Source organism: Impatiens glandulifera, chromosome 3, assembly GCF_907164915.1.
Source record: "Impatiens glandulifera chromosome 3, dImpGla2.1, whole genome shotgun sequence".
In the NCBI taxonomy this organism is placed as follows: domain Eukaryota; kingdom Viridiplantae; phylum Streptophyta; class Magnoliopsida; order Ericales; family Balsaminaceae; genus Impatiens; species Impatiens glandulifera.
The window spans coordinates 17,151,638-17,169,744 of record NC_061864.1 but is presented as its reverse complement, the minus strand read 5'-3'; the positions used below and the strand labels follow the sequence as shown (position 1 = coordinate 17,169,744).

At 26.8% G+C, this 18,107-nt stretch overlaps 2 protein-coding genes across 2 annotated transcripts; both read right to left on the bottom strand.

The window, feature by feature from the left end:
* Positions 1-1,226: 1,226 nt before the first annotated feature.
* On the bottom strand, positions 1,227-4,881 carry LOC124931513 (probable alpha,alpha-trehalose-phosphate synthase [UDP-forming] 11). Its single transcript, XM_047471995.1, has 3 exons — positions 2,762-4,881; positions 1,813-2,086; positions 1,227-1,696 (listed from the first exon to the last, which is right to left on the bottom strand). Exons 1-3 carry the CDS (start codon positions 4,702-4,704, stop codon positions 1,376-1,378), a joined length of 2,538 nt encoding a protein of 845 aa, XP_047327951.1. The 5' UTR covers positions 4,705-4,881; the 3' UTR covers positions 1,227-1,375.
* Positions 4,882-16,086: 11,205 nt separating this feature from the next.
* On the bottom strand, positions 16,087-17,512 carry LOC124931357. Its single transcript, XM_047471805.1, has 3 exons — positions 17,463-17,512; positions 17,282-17,347; positions 16,087-17,189 (listed from the first exon to the last, which is right to left on the bottom strand). Exons 2-3 carry the CDS (start codon positions 17,303-17,305, stop codon positions 16,176-16,178), a joined length of 1,038 nt encoding a protein of 345 aa, XP_047327761.1. The 5' UTR covers positions 17,306-17,347; positions 17,463-17,512; the 3' UTR covers positions 16,087-16,175.
* Positions 17,513-18,107: the final 595 nt, after the last annotated feature.

Here is an 18,107-nt window from a genome sequence, read left to right as displayed (position 1 = left end):
CTTGACTCATTTTAAACCCAACTCGATTTAATCCGATGTAATTAATATCATATTTCTTATCTTATATTAAAATTATATTAACATAAAATCATAATAAGATAAATAATAAATTGGCTTACAAGTTAAGCTGAAAAAATAAATGTGACTCTGCAAATGACACCAACAACTACAATGGCTATGCATGAGCCGACGACTGAAGGACGACGAACCAATTCTAAAAAGGGATGGAAGACTTCGGAGGGAATAAAAAAATGTAGAGTCAAGTTCAAACATAAGGAATGCTTTCTATTTGTGAATGGAAGCAAGAGAATGAGTTAGAAAATGACACACAAAACCTATAAAAGAAAATTATAAATGGATTGACGAGTCTATTTTAAATTATTTCAAGTTTATCTGTTTTCGACCCGAACCTAAAAAATAAATGATCGAAATTTATTTTTTTTCCGTTTTTTTACCGCATGTCAGGTGAGAAATTGTGAACCCTACCTTAAATTAACCAAAAATACATATTAACATTCTTAAGGAACTACAACTACTAATCCTTTTGGATAAGGGTTTTTCAAATAATTTTAGAAACGGCTGCAATTGTAGTGTGCAACACATTAGAAATATTTTTCATACAGAAAAAATCATTCAAAAAGCATGACATTCTTTCAACAACGACAATTAACATGTGAATTATATTATATGCTCAAAATATCAAAAGTTTTGTTTCATCGATTTCCTAAATATAAATCCATTACACCATCAATTGAAGTTGAAACCTTTCTGAAACTATTTGAGATTTTATACATCATCATTTATCTCCTTTTCATTTTTGTTAGTTTCTTTCCTCGTTTGGCTTGACCAGCATATTTATTATGTCATTTTATATTTTCATTTCATTTGTGAGAATTATAAAAAATTATAAAACTCTCTGTCACTGTCTTTGCAAAAACTAATTACACTTTAAATAGTTGTTTTACAATCTTTTGCAACTGATTTTGTAATGTATATTTTTGCAACCTATAGTTTCATTTTCTACACTAATATTTATTTGCAAAATATTTATCTCTTAGGAAAATTGGCAACTAATTTTAAGACCTTTTGTTGTAATAGAAAAAAATTGTACTAAGTTTGTGTTTAAGTGGTTCTAAACCTTAAATCTTAAACCCTAAAACGTCTTATCTTAAGCTTCAAAGTTCGACACAACATAAAAGAATTGACTAAAAAAAAAAATTAAAAAAAATGGTTTGTACAAAACTGATTTTCACCATTATTTGAATACCCCTTTGATTTTGCCATCTACACTGGCTGTGACTAAATAAATTTACCACTACTACTATTTACTATTTACTATTGTCTAATTACTGTTATTGTGAAAGTAAATTTGATTTCAGATAGACTCTTCAAATGAGACCTGAAAAGGAGTTGGTTTAGATGGCTGCCCACAAGCATCTGCAAGGCCTTGCAGCATTCTAATAACATCAAAAGTATCGTCGAGATAGTATTTTGCCATGCTCGGTTTCTGTCCAACCGTGCAAGCGAAAACCTCTGCCCCTTCGGCCAAATTCTTATTGGCAACACATCTCGATATCGTCTCGAACATGTCTTCGTCCGAATGATCATCGCCTATACACAACACAAAATCCGGCGACTTCCCTTTTGTTTTCATTGTTTCAATCAGATTCTCCACCACCACTCCTTTGCTCACACCCTGCCAAAAAAAGTTTTTTTTTTGTCTAGTTCAATAATAATTTTAAACCACTAACAATTTCACTTTTTATTTGACAATTTTAAAATGTGATTGTGACGAAAAACACTTTTACATACTTGTGGCTTGACTTCGACAATATGTTGTCCTCTTTTAACGAGGACAGGTTCATTCGCTAAAACGCTCTCGAGGTGGTCTAGTAGCTCCTTTGCCTGACACGAGCCGAAGTCAGGGTCGGAATCTCCATGGTGCCAAACGAGAGCACTCTCCTTTTGCTCTATAGACGAACCATCAGTTGCTTCTGTGTAGTGTTCCATAACCGGAAGTGCGATTTTCATCCAATTCAAGTCCATTGAAACCATACAAGATTCCCATTGAGAATTCCCCGTCCACCTGCAATCCAAATTAGTCACATATCGAGATATGATCCAAAGAAAAATCGACTATCTTATGTGGAAATTTGTATTTTTTCCGTAAAATTTATTTCAATCACAATCTTGTTAGAAAATTTTGAAATTAAAATTGATTTAGATATTTTTGTCTTATTGTTTTTTGGATCATGATAAAATTATATTTGGAATGATTCTCATTTTTCTTTAAAGAAGGATCAGTTGTTTCATTTAGTATACCAATTTCATTATTATTAATTTTTTCAATTGTGATTAGACTATTTTGTAGATAATTGTTATAACTTTATATATCTCAATTTTTTTTCTTAAAATACACCAAATATATTTAGAATTATCACTTAGGATATTCTAAACTTGATAGCTAATGTCTAGACTATTGAGTAATTTTTAGTTTTTTCATTTACTTAAATTGATATTATTATTTTTTTTCATTATCTAGATCATTTGAGTTAACAAACATAACAATGTAAAATTTTCAAATAATAATCAACTTGAAAAATAATTGGTAACATCTATTTGGAATCTAATATTTGGTATCCAAAACTATTCTTTTGTATCATTATCTAAATTGTAGTTATTTTTTATGGTATGGAGTTTTCTTTATATAAATTTTTAAATCATTTTCACATGAAAAAAAATAACAACCATAATCATATACCTTGTGAAGTAGCCATGTTCAGCCGAGATGCCAAGTTTCTCACACGGCGAGAACCATTGGCTCAACGAATCTCTTCCTCGACCACTAACGATAAAAACCGCGTTCTTATTATCACACGACAAACAATTCAAAATCCTAATCACGTCATCATTAGGAGCCTTATCAACCAAACCCATAGGCATCATGGTTCCATCGTAATCCAACAGGATCAAACGATTACTCGTCTTCCCATAACCACACACAATTTGTTCCAAACAAAGTTTTCGAAAATTTGGACCCAAAGCAACAACTCTAAATCCTAATCCCAAACCAATTCCCCAACACCTTTTCTCGTAATGGTCCCCGCAAGCCCTCGCGAGATCCAAATCGAAACTCCTAGCCCAATACGCCACGTCGTGAGAACTAACATACTTATAGTGTTTTTCGTGCCTCATATGTTTCTCCACTTCCGACATTGTTATCGCCGAATTCATCCCCTCGGCTACACTCTCGATATTCCAAGGATTGACTCTAATGGCTCCACTCAGAGAAAGAGAACAACCTATGAACTCGGACAAGATGATCACACTACTCCTCGTACCGGTGCCCGAACCAAGGCCATTCCTAATAACTGTATAAGTGTAGGGCATCAAGTTCATCCCATCTCTAACCGCATTCACTACACAACAGTCGGAAATAGCGTAATACGCGACTTTCAATTGAGTCGAAATGGGCCCGGTTACGATCACGACCGGTTCGTAACCTGGTTTCCCGTATCTTAGGTTAAGATCGCTCGCGACATTACTAATATCGTTTTGAACTTCTTGTATGTCAGTTCCTCTGCTCCTAGGGGGGTTCAAAATCTGAACTAAAACTACCCTTCCTCTTAATTCAGAGTGTTCTTCTAACAATTGACCTAATGCTAGAATCTTCAAGCTAATACCCTTAAACATATCCACATCATCAACACCCAACATTACAATCTTCCCTTCAAATCGTTCCTTTAATGTTTCAACTTCGTTAGAAGTTTCAGGCATTGACATAACCGATTTCAATTGACCCATATGAATCCCAACAGGAAGAATCTTAATGGTGACTGTTCTTCCATTATACTCAAGACCTATATAACCCCTTTTAGATTGGTAATCCAATCCCAACATTCTACTGCAACATGACAAGAAATGTCTAGCGTAATCGAACGTGTGAAAGCCAATTAGATCGCAGTTTAAGAAAGCTTTAAGAATTTCATCCCTAACAGGCAATGTTCTATAAATTTCAGAAGAGGGAAAAGGGACATGAAGGAAGAATCCAAGTTTAACTCTGTGAAATCTCTTTCTTAAGAAAGTGGGTAATGCCATGAGGTGATAATCATGAACCCAAATGAAATCTTCATCTGGGTTAATCACTTCCATGATTTTATCAGCGAAGATTCTGTTAACTGATAAATAAGCTTGCCATAGACACCGATCGAACCGGACGCCATGGCTAGGGTTTAAAGGTAACATGTAATGGAAAAGAGGCCAGAGATAATGCTTACAGAAACCATGGTAGAATTTATTCTGTAAATCGGGTGGAAGAAACGTCGGTACGCAACGGAACTTTTCGTAGAGAAATTGGGAAATCTCGATCTGTTCTTCCGAAGAATCGATTTCCGTCCGGAGAGAACCTATATAGACGATTTCAACGTCTGGCAAGAATCCATCTTTAAGCTGCAGAACAAGGGCGTCTTTATCCCATTCGAAACACCATTTTCTAGTTTCATCTTCGCGGTTGGCCTTGATGGGTAGCTGATTAGCGACGACAATCCGTCTCTCCCGAGGAATCGACGAGGAGGGTACGGCGTCGGAATCGGAAATGACGCCGGGAAGGGTCATTAGCTTGGGGATCCGTGTCCGATGGAGGAGTGTGGAGTAATCGTCGTCGTCGTCGAGGTTGAGTAGATTAAAGCAGGATCTAGAAAGCATATTTATTATTATTATTATTTGAATGAAGATGAAGATGATGTTATGGTAGGATTGATTACAGAAGAGACGTTTTGAATGTGAAGAAATTTGACATGGAAACTCTCTTCAGAAGAGAAGGTGGCGTTGATGACAAGAGGATAAGAACGAAGAAGAAGAGATACTGACTTTTTGATATTTATACTATTTCCATTTTTAATTTATTTATAAAGATTTTCCTTTTATATCTTATATTTTATTTATTTTGTCAAATAAAATATTACTTTTCAATGGATAGAATAGAACTCCTATAATTGACCGGATTGACTTTTTATTTATTTATTTATTATATATATCCATCGGTTTGATCGATTTATTTATGCAAGGTAAACTCTTGTCGTTACTAAATTTTAAATCGTCAATTTGTCGTTTTCATTAGTTCGATTTGATGGGTTAGAAAATCGGTTTTATCGATTTAATCAGTTGGATGAATTGAAATAATTTATTAAAATAAATTAAATATATATCAATAGCAACAAATATATGTTTCCAATGTATATAAACAAATATAAATAAAATTTGATAATATAATTCATTAATCATTAGCATAATTTTTAAAACACAAATACATTTAATAAAAATATATTTACAAAACATCACATTAAAAATGAATCAAAAATTTTGAAATTAAATTAGACAACTTCGTATTTTATTTATTTTAATAATAGTTAATATATTTAATAGTGTATTAATAAATTTTTACATTCATTATATTCTCTCATTGTTATTATTTAAAAAAAAATGTTATGTTCTAAACTTCTAATAGTTATAATATATTATTTATTATTATTATGGGATTAAAATTTAATTTTTTTTCGTCTTATTTAAATATTTGATCAGTTTGAACGTTTGTATGATTGGGTAAAAATGAATACTTAATGTATTCGATTTGATCATCGATTTAGTTTTAGCGGTTTCAGTTCAATTTACTTACACCCTTACAGAGATTGTAAGATTTTCCTAAATTCAAATATATATATTAAGATAAAACAACTTGTTATATATATTTTTCATTTTATCAAGTTAAAAGAAAATATATTTAAATAAAAGGATTAACTAACAAATTTTTAAATATTATAATCAAAATGATTATTAAAAAATATTAAATAAAAAAGTTAAAGATCATTGTTAAAAAGTTATTTATACATCAAACAAAATAATTGTTTTAATTTTATCATAAAATTATGATTACTTTAATTATTTATTTAAATATTTTTTTTATTTTTTTTTTAATTTTTGAGATGAACACGATTCTAAAACAATTTCAATAAGTTAAAAATAAGTTCATTTAAGACGTTTTAAGAGAAAATCGAAACAATAATATTTTTTTATATTTTAGGCATCAAATCTTACCACTTAAATTACTCTAATAAATTAGAATGAAAAGCCGAAATAAAAAAAAAAGAATAAAAATCAAATTATCAAATAAGAAGATTATAAAAAAAAGATAATCAACTCCCTAATTGACTATAAAAAATTGTTAGAAAAATTATGAGAAAATCCCAATTCATATATTCTGATTGTATCATAAATTATAAGAAAATATAATGAACATAACATCATGATGAGATTGTCAAATTTTATTTATTTTGAAAAGGCATTTTCAACATGAATGATCAATTCACCAAAGTTAATAATTTTAAATTGAAAAAGAAAAAAAAGAAAGACTAAAATGTATATCCATACCAGATCACATTTATATTCAACCTTAAAAAAGCAACATTATTTAACACCTCCCACCAAATTCACAGTTGTAATGCAGCTGTCTATATGCTTTCAATTTGATACAATTATGTTCTTATTGAAGATATATATAATAATGGTGGTCCAGTGAGTACTTTACATATATTAATAATGCAATACTAACTAGGGCTGCAAATGAGTCAAGTCGCTCGTGAGCTGCTCGCGAGCCGCTCGATCAAAGTTCGGCTTGAGCTTAACTTTGATCGAGTTCGAGCCGAGCTCGAGCCGGCTCGTTTAATATTCGAGCCGAACTCGAGCTCATATAATGCTTGCTCGACGGCTTGTCGAGCTTTTTCGAGCATGATAATATATAATATATTTATTTATTTATTTAATATAAAAAAACTTAAAATTTTAAAAAAAAAAATCTCTATTTTCAAAGACCATATAGAAGGCCCATAATCCACATTATTATATTATATTGTCATAAAACAAAACCCAAATTTCTAATATATCAATCATAAGTGACTCTTCATCTCTTTTTCTTCTTCTTTCTTTCGTCTTCATCGTTTTTTCTTCTTCCTCCTCATTTTTACCATTTCTTCTTTCTTCTTGTTCTTCCTTTATCTTCACCATTTCTTCTTCTTTTTCCTTCTTCATCATTTCTTCTTCTTTCGTCTTCATCATTACTTTCACTCATAGGTTAATACATTTTTTTATGTTATCTCTCATCTACACTATTTCTCTCATTCATTCACAAAAAACCTACAGGTAAATTAAAAAATATTTTTATTTCTACTATAGTTATTGCTTATACTTTTAAATAACTTTGATTTTTTTTGTATTATGAGAAATTTATGCTTATATAGATCGTTCATAGATCTATATGGAAAAACACTATTATATATATTAATTGTTCATAGATCTATATGGAAAAACACTATAATATATATTAATAGTGTTCATAGATCTATATAGAAAAATATTTTTAATATATATTGATCATAGATCTATATAGAAAAATACTTAAACAATATTATATTGTATATAATATTGAAATATTGAAATATTAATATATTATATATAATAAAAGATAAAAAAAAATGTTAGTGTATATTTTTTATATATTATGAAGAGATAAAAAAAGGTTAGTATATATTATATATAATATAGAGAAAAAATGAATTTATAATATTAATAATATATTGTAATATATAAATAAATTAATAGATTCTTTCTATAAATAAGTCAATAAATTCTTGTTATATTTGTACCCAAATAATTTAATTATATTTAATAATATTTAATAAAAAAATAGGTTGAATTTGTTTTTGTCCGTATCTACCCTTAAACCTTAAAGTAAGTTAAATTTTAGTTATTTGTTATAACATGTATTTTTTATATTAATTATTTTTAAGCTTAAATGCAGGTAGGTGTACTTAGGGCTGAAAATGAGACGAACTGCTCGTGAGCTGCTCGCGAGTAGCTCGGTCAAAGCTCGACTCGAGCTCGGTCAAACTCGAGCTCGACTCGTTATATAATCGAGCCGAGTTCGAGTAGTTATATACTCGGCTCGAGTACTCGACGAGCTACTCGAATATATATAATTTATATTAATATAATTTATATTTAATTTATATTTTATATTATATATATATTTTTTAATTTATATTTTATATTTTATATTTTATATTTTATATTTTATATTTTATATTTTATATTTTATATTTTATATTTTATATTTTATATTTTATATTTTATATTTTATATTTTATATTTTATATTTTATATTTTATATTTTATATTTTATATTTTATAATATAAAAAATTGTAATACTTTAATTAAATATAAAATATGAGTATTAAAATATAAAATATAAATTTATACCCTAAATGGCTAAATCCCTAACGGGCACCCTCCCTATTCATTCTTCTCCAGTTCTCCTCCAAAGTTTAAAATCCCTAACCCTAACTTTTCTCCTCCAAAATCCCTAACCTCTTCTCCTCCATAGTTCATTCGGACAGCCGCCAACAAAGAACTAGGTTTTCATCAAACGAGAAAGCAAACGTCACCAAGGAGCTCAATGCAAAGCACCGAAAGATTTTCATCGTTTTCCCCTTTTTTATTTTCATTTCAATTTCTTTTTTATTCTCTTTCGATCTTGCATAGATTCGATATGTTATACTTCTGATCTGTCAACAAAGAACTAAATTCTCTTCAATTTAATATCTGCATTTAGGAATCTTGCTAATATGAATACTGTAATACTGCATTTAAGTCTGTACTCTGTAATACCTAAATCCCTAAAGACCACTTCTGTAATACTGTAATACTGTAATACTGTCCCAAATCAAAGGTCTGTAATACTGCATTTAATGAAATTTTCTAATATTACGCAGATAAGAATCTTTACACCATTCGTGAGGTTCCTTTTACAGATATTCGATCTTTCAACAGGTAATCTCTCATGCTGCTTCGTTTATATTTACAGTTAGAAAATATGTTTTTACATTACGTCCTTGTCATATGATATAATTCTAACTCATCATATATTATGAATTTTTTGGTGGCTTTTAGATCAATTATGTCCGTAGATGGTGTAGCAGTTGTAGATGAGATTGAGAGCAATGAAATTGGTGATGAACTTCAACAAGATGAAACAATTGTTTCGCATGCTGGGGAAGAATCACAAAAAAATCAAGATCCAGAAGAACATGAGAAAGAAGGTTTCCGTATCAATAAAAAAAGAAAAACTTCAAGTGTTTGGAATGATTTTGAATCTGTTACAGTGGCGGATGGAAGTAATAAGGCAAAGTGCAAGCATTGCTCTTCTTTTTTATCAATATGCAAAGGGTCTACAACAAGTCTTTTGCGACACAGTACAAACTGCATAAAAAAGAAGATAAATTTGAGAGAAGCCGAACGACAAATGAAGCTAAACTATTTGCCAAGTGACTCAGGTTCAAATTCTCTCCCTTATTTACATACTGGAAAATTTGATATGGAACAAATAAGAGAGGCAGCTGCTAATTGGGTTATGATGCATGAACATCCATTCACCATTTTAGATGAGGAAGGATTTAATTTGATTATGAAACGAGGGATGCCGGAATGGAAAAAAATTAGTAGAGTTACATGCAAGGCAGATTGCGTTAAGATTTTTGAGATTGAAAAAAATAAGTTGAAAAAACTTTTGGAAAGTGTTCATACAATCAGTTTGACAACTGATTGTTGGAAATCAAAAAATTGAATACATGGTTATTACAGGCCATTGGATTGATTTTTCTTGGAAGTTACAAAAAAGGGTTCTAAGTTTTGCAAATATTCCACCACCAAGAGGGGGTCTTCAGATTTCTGATGCTATTTTCAAATGTATGAAAGAGTGGGGTATTGAGAATAAAGTTGTAACAATTACTGTTGACAATGCTTCTAATCCTTCTCGAACTATCATTATTAAAAGCAGTAATTTTACCTTACCTTGATTTCGGCATACATTAATTTCGATATACCTTGATTTCGGTATACAAAAAAATCATACATTTACCTTACCTTGATTTCGGTACGGTATCAGTATTATAGTACATTTGATACTTAAAAACAAATTAACTTAAAAAAAATCAATCTTACCATTATTGGTAAGGTAGAGATTGCATATATTAAATAATATTTCAGTATAATTATATTTTGATATTATTCAAAAATTATATTTCTATAATTAAATTAGCATCAAATCTTTTTAAATATTTCTTTATAAGTATTATATATATTTATATTTATATATATATATATATATATATATTAACTTATAAATACTATTTCGATATTTCGGTATATCTCGATATACCAACATTTTAAAAATCTCATACATTTACCTTGCCAATAATTTCAGTATCGGTATCATACCTTACTTTTTTTCGGTATACCTTAAAAATCATTATTTTCGATATATTGCGGTACGGTATCTCCGATATACCTTTAATATCGGTAATTTTTCCTACACCTACCCATAACAAACCTAGCTTAAACTATAACATTTTATACTAAATAATAATTGTATATATTTTTCAAAATAAATTAACTACTTTATAAATGACATAACTAGTTATAATTTGATTAAAAATATTATTAATTAAATAAATTCAATATTTATCTATGTCTAATCTAATATAGTAGTAGGAAATGATAATATAGGATAATTTATTATTTCTGGAATCTCCTTTCCTAAAATTGAAGAAAGGAAAGAAAAATTGGATGCATTCATATTTGGTAAATTGGATCATAACTATAATTTGCTTAGCATTTTCAATTTGAATTGTTTTAATTATATTGATTTTTTTTTATCGGAAATATGATAAGAATGTCATTTGTATCGTGGTTGACAATAATAAAATAAATAAATATAACAGAGTTTTAAGTATATTTTTATAATAATATAAAATTTTAATATATTTAATTATATATAAATATGCAAATATAATTTTATCATAAAAAAAATACTTTTTAAAAATATACTATAAACTGTGTCCTCCAATATAATTTTTTTAAACCCAAATAAATTCTTTTTTAAAATTGATTTAATGATTTTATGCTTAGTTTCATTCAACTTAAAAATAATGTAGTTTATCTACCTCTACTTAATAATATATTACATTAATTTTAAGTAATAAATTAATAATAATTTTTTTATAATAAAACATATTTTAGTTTAAGCCAATTTTGCTCTCTCCATCCTTTATATATATATTATGTTTAAATTTATAATTTTAAAGTTTTTTTTTTTTGCCTCATCACATTTTTTAATCTTCATTTATTTATTCAATATAATATTTTTTTAAATTTTATTCTTTTAAATTTTTATTTATATAATTTTCTTTTATTATTAATCTAATTATTTATAAAAACTTATTATAATAAAATTTAAATGTATATATTTTTTTATTTTTTATAAAAAAATATTTATCTAAATACACAAATTTAAATATAAATATATATTCACTTTATTTATATTTGTTATTTAAAATAATATAATATTATATTATTTTTATAAATAATTAATTATAATTTTATATATTTATTTAAAATTTAATCTATTAATATTTTTTAACAATATTATATATATATATATGATTAATTTTTTTTATAATGAATAAATTTAATAATAAATTTAAATTAACAATTAAAAATAATATATATAAAAATAATTAATTTTTATTTACTTGTTTAATTAATTTATTTTTTAATTTAGTAATTTTTTAATATTTAAAATTTAGTTAATAAAAAATTTAAATAATCAATAATAAAAAAATTAAGTTTATCAATATATAATGAAATAGAGAGTTATATATTAATAGTTTATAAAATAAATTATTAAAATGATTAATATTAAATATAAATATATATATTATTAAATATTAAAAATTATTACAAATATAATAAATAAATAAACTGGAAGAAATAATCTTAATCAAACCATACTAACCATTAAAATAAGTTAAAAATTTATTTTAAAGATAGCCTGAAACAGGGTTAATTTTACCTTGTGGAACATGTCACGTGCTTGCAGTGTGAAAGGGGCACGTGGTTTGTTTCCGTTGCAGAAAAGAAACATGACCATTTAAACAGAGGTCTATGATCTAGCCACGTCACCATTTCAACGGTGAGGGTAACGAATAGTTTAATATGGCCGTTAATAATGCACGTCATCCAAGAAAGATTAGTCGGCAGTTAAAGGTCTTTTAGTGGCCCCCACTTCTTCTAGGCTTCTTATCCACAAATGTGAGAAGACTATTAAAACGTGTAAATATAAATAATTTATATCATACAAACAAACAAAAACAAAATAATATTATTTATTTATTATATTTAAAGCCTTTTTTATTTTAACTTATGAAAACTCAATTTTTATCTCAAAATTCAATAATTATCTTACTTATTTAATTAATAATTTTCTTAACTAAATTATAGATATATATCTAATATTTATTTTATTATATTATAAAATTTATTTTTATATAAATTAAATTAAAAAATTCATTATCTAATATAATTATTTTATATTAATTATATTAAATAAAAGTAAATTCACAATATAAATAATAAACTATAATCTATTATATTATCTAATATACCATTTAAATTTTAAATAAATAATTAATTATACTAAAAAATAAAATTATATAAAAAATATTAATTAATTTATAAATATATCTTATCTAAATTAATTATTTATTAACAAATTTATTCAATTTTTTATTTAGTATAAACTAACTCTAAATAATAATTTTAAATAAATATTCTAATATTCATAACAAAAGTACTTATATTTGATTTTTTTTTATTATTATAATAAAATAAAACTTTTATCTCAAAACAACTCTTATATTTTAAATATCTAATCAATCATTTTATTAATTCAAATATCAAAATTATCGTCTACTTATATATATATTATTTTATTTTATATTAATATATATATATAATGTTTATTTTATAAATTATAAAATTTAATTTTAATATATATTAAATTAAGAAATTATTTTATTTAAAATAAATTATATTAAATAAAAATAAATCATTAATTCTCTTCTCCTCCCTTCTCCCAAATTATATCCCTTATCACTCCTCTTTATAAAATTAGTATTTATTTAATTTTTTTTATTAATAAAAGTTAATATTAATATAGGTAAGTTTTTTATTATTTATTTTATAATATTTTAAAATTTCATTATTTCATTTAAAAGAAAAATATATATATATATATATATATATATATATATATATATATATATATATATATATATATATATATATATATATATATATATATATATATATATATATATATATATATATATATATATATATATATATATAAGGGTGTATTAAGAATAAAAATTAAAAAAAATTATTTTTTTACTAATTCCATCAAACAACTGGATTTTTCCAAATACCCAAACAACTTCTAAGTCTCAATATATTTTATATTTTAAAAATAATAATTTAATCTTAAATAACATATTTTCTTCCTAATAAGGATTTAGAAATTGAATTAGAAAGATAATATATATATATATATAATACTTAGCAAATAATTAATATATATATATATATTATTTATCTTATAATTTATTTGTCAAATTTTTATAATTTTTTTATCATTTTTCGCAACGTTGTCAAAGAAATTACCGTAAGGAAACAACTCATACGTTCATTTTCAAACTCAAGCTCAAAAGGAAAAAAATAACAAGAGAAACTAGCGAAGACGAAGAAGCCGAAACTCTATCCGAAAATATATCCCAAAATGACTTAAGGGTGATAAGAAAAAAGAAAAGAAAGAACAATGGCAAAGACAAGAAAGACGAGTCCGAGAAAATCAACCATTATCGTCTTGTTTTAGTTGATTGATTACTAATTTCATTCTTTATTCAATTTTGTACTTTGATCTAATGTCTGTGTGCGTTTCTTAGGCCAACTGTGGATTCCTCGTGACCATCGTGTGTTGACTTTTAGCAAATTGTTGTAAACTCAATTTCAGTTCTCGTATTTCTTTTACCCTTTTTATAAGTCTTTCAATTAATGGCGTAAATCATTTTTCAAAATAAAAATAAAAATAAAAAAAATATATATTTAAGCCAACTTTTTTAAAATTTGTTATGACCATGAATGAAAGAAATATATATATATATATATATATATATATATATATATATATATATTTATTTATTGTATTTTTACATCTTTCTCATAAAATAAATTATAATGATTTTATTTAGAAATATTTAAAAGTGAATTGAAGTTAAGTTTGAACAAAATTAATTGTAATAATTATATAATAAAGTATAATTAAGAATGATATCCTATTTAAATTAATAATAGAATAAGATTTTTTTTTATCATTTATTCTTTGTTTAAACCCAATGAATATGGGTGTTTTAAAAGAAATGTATAATTTTGGCAATATTAAATAGAATGAGGTTGAATTAATATATATATATATATATATATATATATATATATATATATATATATATATATATATATATATATATATATACTTTTTGGACATTGACAAATTTTTCTGTTAAAAAATGGATAAAAAATATTTGAAAATAAGGTGTATCTAGACTAAATTAGTTTCATTTTTATTCAAGAATTTGACACTTTTTTTTATTAACTAATTGAGGGGTATTCTTTCTCACAAATACATGCATTTGGTCACCATAAACAACAACATGTTGAATACAGGATTAATTAGGTCCACAACTTTTAAAGGAACAAAAAAAAAACATATTGCAAAAACAAACCAAAAAAAAATCATATGAAAAGATCTGGATTGTTTCTTAAGATGTTGAAAATTGTATATGTTTTATTCTCACTGCATCTCATCCATACTTATCCTAACATTTTCAACTAATTTCTTTGCTTATAAAAAGAATTCAAAACTCGCTAATTATTTTCTATTTTTGATATAAACCCTAAAAAAAATTATGTTATAGTCTAATTTAAGTGATAGAAGTTTTGGCTAAGAAAATAAAGATTTCAAATTCATTTTTTTCTAAAACTGTTTTTATGTTAGAGTGAGGATATCACTATAAAAAATTTAGTCATTCTATAATTAGACCATCTAAACCAATTTTCACACAACTTGTAATCTAATATTCTATGAATATTAACATTTTAAGTAAGGTGACATCAATAGGAATCAAATATCATACCTTAAATGATAACTTCTCATTATAATATAAGTCTTTTATATGAGATACTTAAGATGTGTACTATTACCATCATCATCATTTTGATACTTTACCCCTAGTTACTCTTATCTAACACCAACTATTTCTGAATCCAAATATTTTTTATTTGATTTTTCAAAAAAATTGTCTTAAATTAAAGTGAGAAATCATGTTTATTTTACAATTTTCAAAAATAAATTGTAATTATTTAAGGCTGATCATATTATATCTAGTCTTATTCCTGTTTTGGCATTTTTGATTTCCCGAGTTTTATCCCGATTAATAGAGGAAAAAAAAACCTCTCTAGTTATGAATCGGATATAGTCGAATGAACAAATTTTCAAAATACTTAAGAGACCGTCTTAAAATGCGAACCCATGCTGCAACTTTTTTCTAACGAAGTTAAGCACCAGCCGCACATCCATACACCATTAAAAAAAATAATTGATTTTGACATTTTGGTAACCTTAACATAACAATTAATACAACTCCACTTTATGGGAATAATCTTTTGCCTTCATATAATGAGTTGTTTTCTTGAGTAAATAGAAGATGAAGGGTATTCTTATTTTTCAAAATTAGATTTAATCTAAAGTTTCATTTTCATACATAAGCTATCTAATGGTGTTCCATATAAACATTGACAAGTTTCTATATGATCATATTAGCAGTTAACACCATTAGATAACAAAAAAAAAAAAAGATCCATCGTCTTCCCTTTTACAAAATCATTCCTGAGTTGCTTAATAATGCTCATTTTTTTTAAAACAATTGAACTTGAATAAGATATATAACCACTGTAACAATACAAAATAAGAGTTGATATCAAACATTTATTTTTTCAAAACAATTGTACAAAATAATGCAATACCATTCCCAATAACACATCATGAAACAAAAATCATACATCAAACTTCTTGCCCCTCCAAAAAAAAAAAAATCCCAAGGAAACTGGTACAAGTCCAACCAGTCCCATTATTAGAAAGCAAGAACCATATAGTACATTCGTGAGATATTCATCAAGGAAGATCCTGATCAACGGCTACTTCACCATAAGGAAGTTTAACATATTCATAAACTCCCATCAATCCAGTCTCCGATTTGCCATGAATCTTATTGCACTGAAAATACAGTACCGTATAGAACATATGGAAAAACATCGCCAATATCCCACTGAAACTCGATAGAATCACAAGAGCAATCCCTTTATAAACCATAGACTGATTTCCATTCGTGTTCATCTTCATGAACGGAATTACTGCGATCAAATTAGCCATTTGAACCACAAGGTTAAACACAAAACCATACAACCTCTTCCCTTTCACAATTCTTCCAGCTTTAGCAATTGCTTGAATCCCACAAATCCCTTCTTCAATAATAGACACTGTCATACCCAATTGAAACACAACATACAAGTACAGCCACAAGATGCTAGCAAGAATCCCAACAACAACGGCTGTGGGTAATATAACAGATCTATTTTCGATAAGAAAAGCTAAACTTCCAAGAAAAAATAATACTATAACAGATAAACCTATGCCAATGAGATATATATAGAGTAAAGTGATTATTGGTCTTTTAATTGATGATTTCACCTTCATCATCAGTTCCTTGAAGGAAATGGTGGCTTTTTCGGATGAGTAGGTTTCAGCTGATGCCAAGATTGTTGCAGTCATGGTGAATACATAGAGAAAGATGGTGAAAAGGTTGAGAAACAAACTCAAGCCAAGGATGAGCACAAGATCTGGTTTGACAGCTGCATACACTTCAGTATAACTTGGGGGTGTTGGGGAATTGAGAATCAGAAAGGTTTCCTTTGCAAGAAGGTCGTGTTGCAAGAAAGAAGATAGGTTGATGTAGGAAATCGTGGCGAGAGAGACAATGATGATGTAGATTGAAGTTATTTTGGCTATGAGCTTTCCATTTTTGGAATGGAGAATTTTGATGGTCTCCTTCAAGATCTCAATCAACCCAGAAAGCTTAGGCATTTCCATTTTGTTCTTTAGGTTTGGTGGTTTGCATATTATCATCTCCTGTTTATAAATACACAGAAATAGTTCATTTTGATGTCACATCGTTTGAATTTTCAGTACCTAATTAAGATTGTTATTAAGCATTGACTGACCTGGTAAGCTGACTTATTCTCCATGGAAAACTAGTTTATTTGGAAGTTGCCATCATCCTTCTTTTTCTATTATCATTATAGATGCGAAGAAATAAAGACCATGAAAAGTCTATCCTTTAACATTTACCTAATATATTATTGAAATACTCATATTAATTAGATATATGCATATTGAAATTACCTAATTGAAGTCGAATTTCATGACTGTGAATTGATCCTGGTGCATGAAAAGCTGGCTCTGGCTCAGAAACCTGGTTAAAAAGGAAAGAAAAAAAGATAATAAGAGTTTATTATCTAAGAAATAAAGATCCCATTAATGTAAGGATTAAGGGCTATACTTGAATTTTAGAAAGTACTACCAATAAAATAAGATGAAGACACGATTCTCGTTTGAAAAAAACAAACATATCCCTACCAAATTGGCGTCGTTCTTTACCCTAAAACATCACAAATGTCTCAAAGTTATTTCAGATAGAGGCCGTTAATTCATATTCATAGTCAAGAAGGATCCCGCACTAACAAAATTCTTACTACTTGAACTGTCATGCCCTGCCCTGAGTGGGTATATCTGATTAACCACACAAACCTTAAAACTACTCACATCTTTTGACACACTTCTAGAAACCTATTCTCAAACTTTCACTCAAAGATCTTTCATAGGAAGAAAAGTATCAATTTCCTATACATTGACAATTCATAGTCAAACAAATTGCAGATAAGATTTAGAGAAATCTTAAGTATTACAAGTGGACACCTTGATTTAAAACCGATTTCACATTCAAAAAAACGCCTTAAATTGAAGTGGGGTAATTAAAATGACAATTTC

Excerpts from the sequence above, each read along its gene's own strand:
- LOC124931513 (XM_047471995.1), bottom strand. The coding sequence starts at position 4,704 with ATGCTTTCTAGATCCTGCTTTAATCTACTCAACCTCGACGACGACGAC. Across the intron at positions 2,087-2,761 it reads GAACATGGCTACTTCACAAG|GTGGACGGGGAATTCTCAAT; the intron begins GTATATGATTAT and ends TTTGGATTGCAG. Across the intron at positions 1,697-1,812 it reads TTGTCGAAGTCAAGCCACAA|GGTGTGAGCAAAGGAGTGGT; the intron begins GTATGTAAAAGT and ends TTTTTTTGGCAG.
- LOC124931357 (XM_047471805.1), bottom strand. The coding sequence starts at position 17,305 with ATGGAGAATAAGTCAGCTTACCAG. Across the intron at positions 17,190-17,281 it reads AGAATAAGTCAGCTTACCAG|GAGATGATAATATGCAAACC; the intron begins GTCAGTCAATGC and ends ATTTATAAACAG.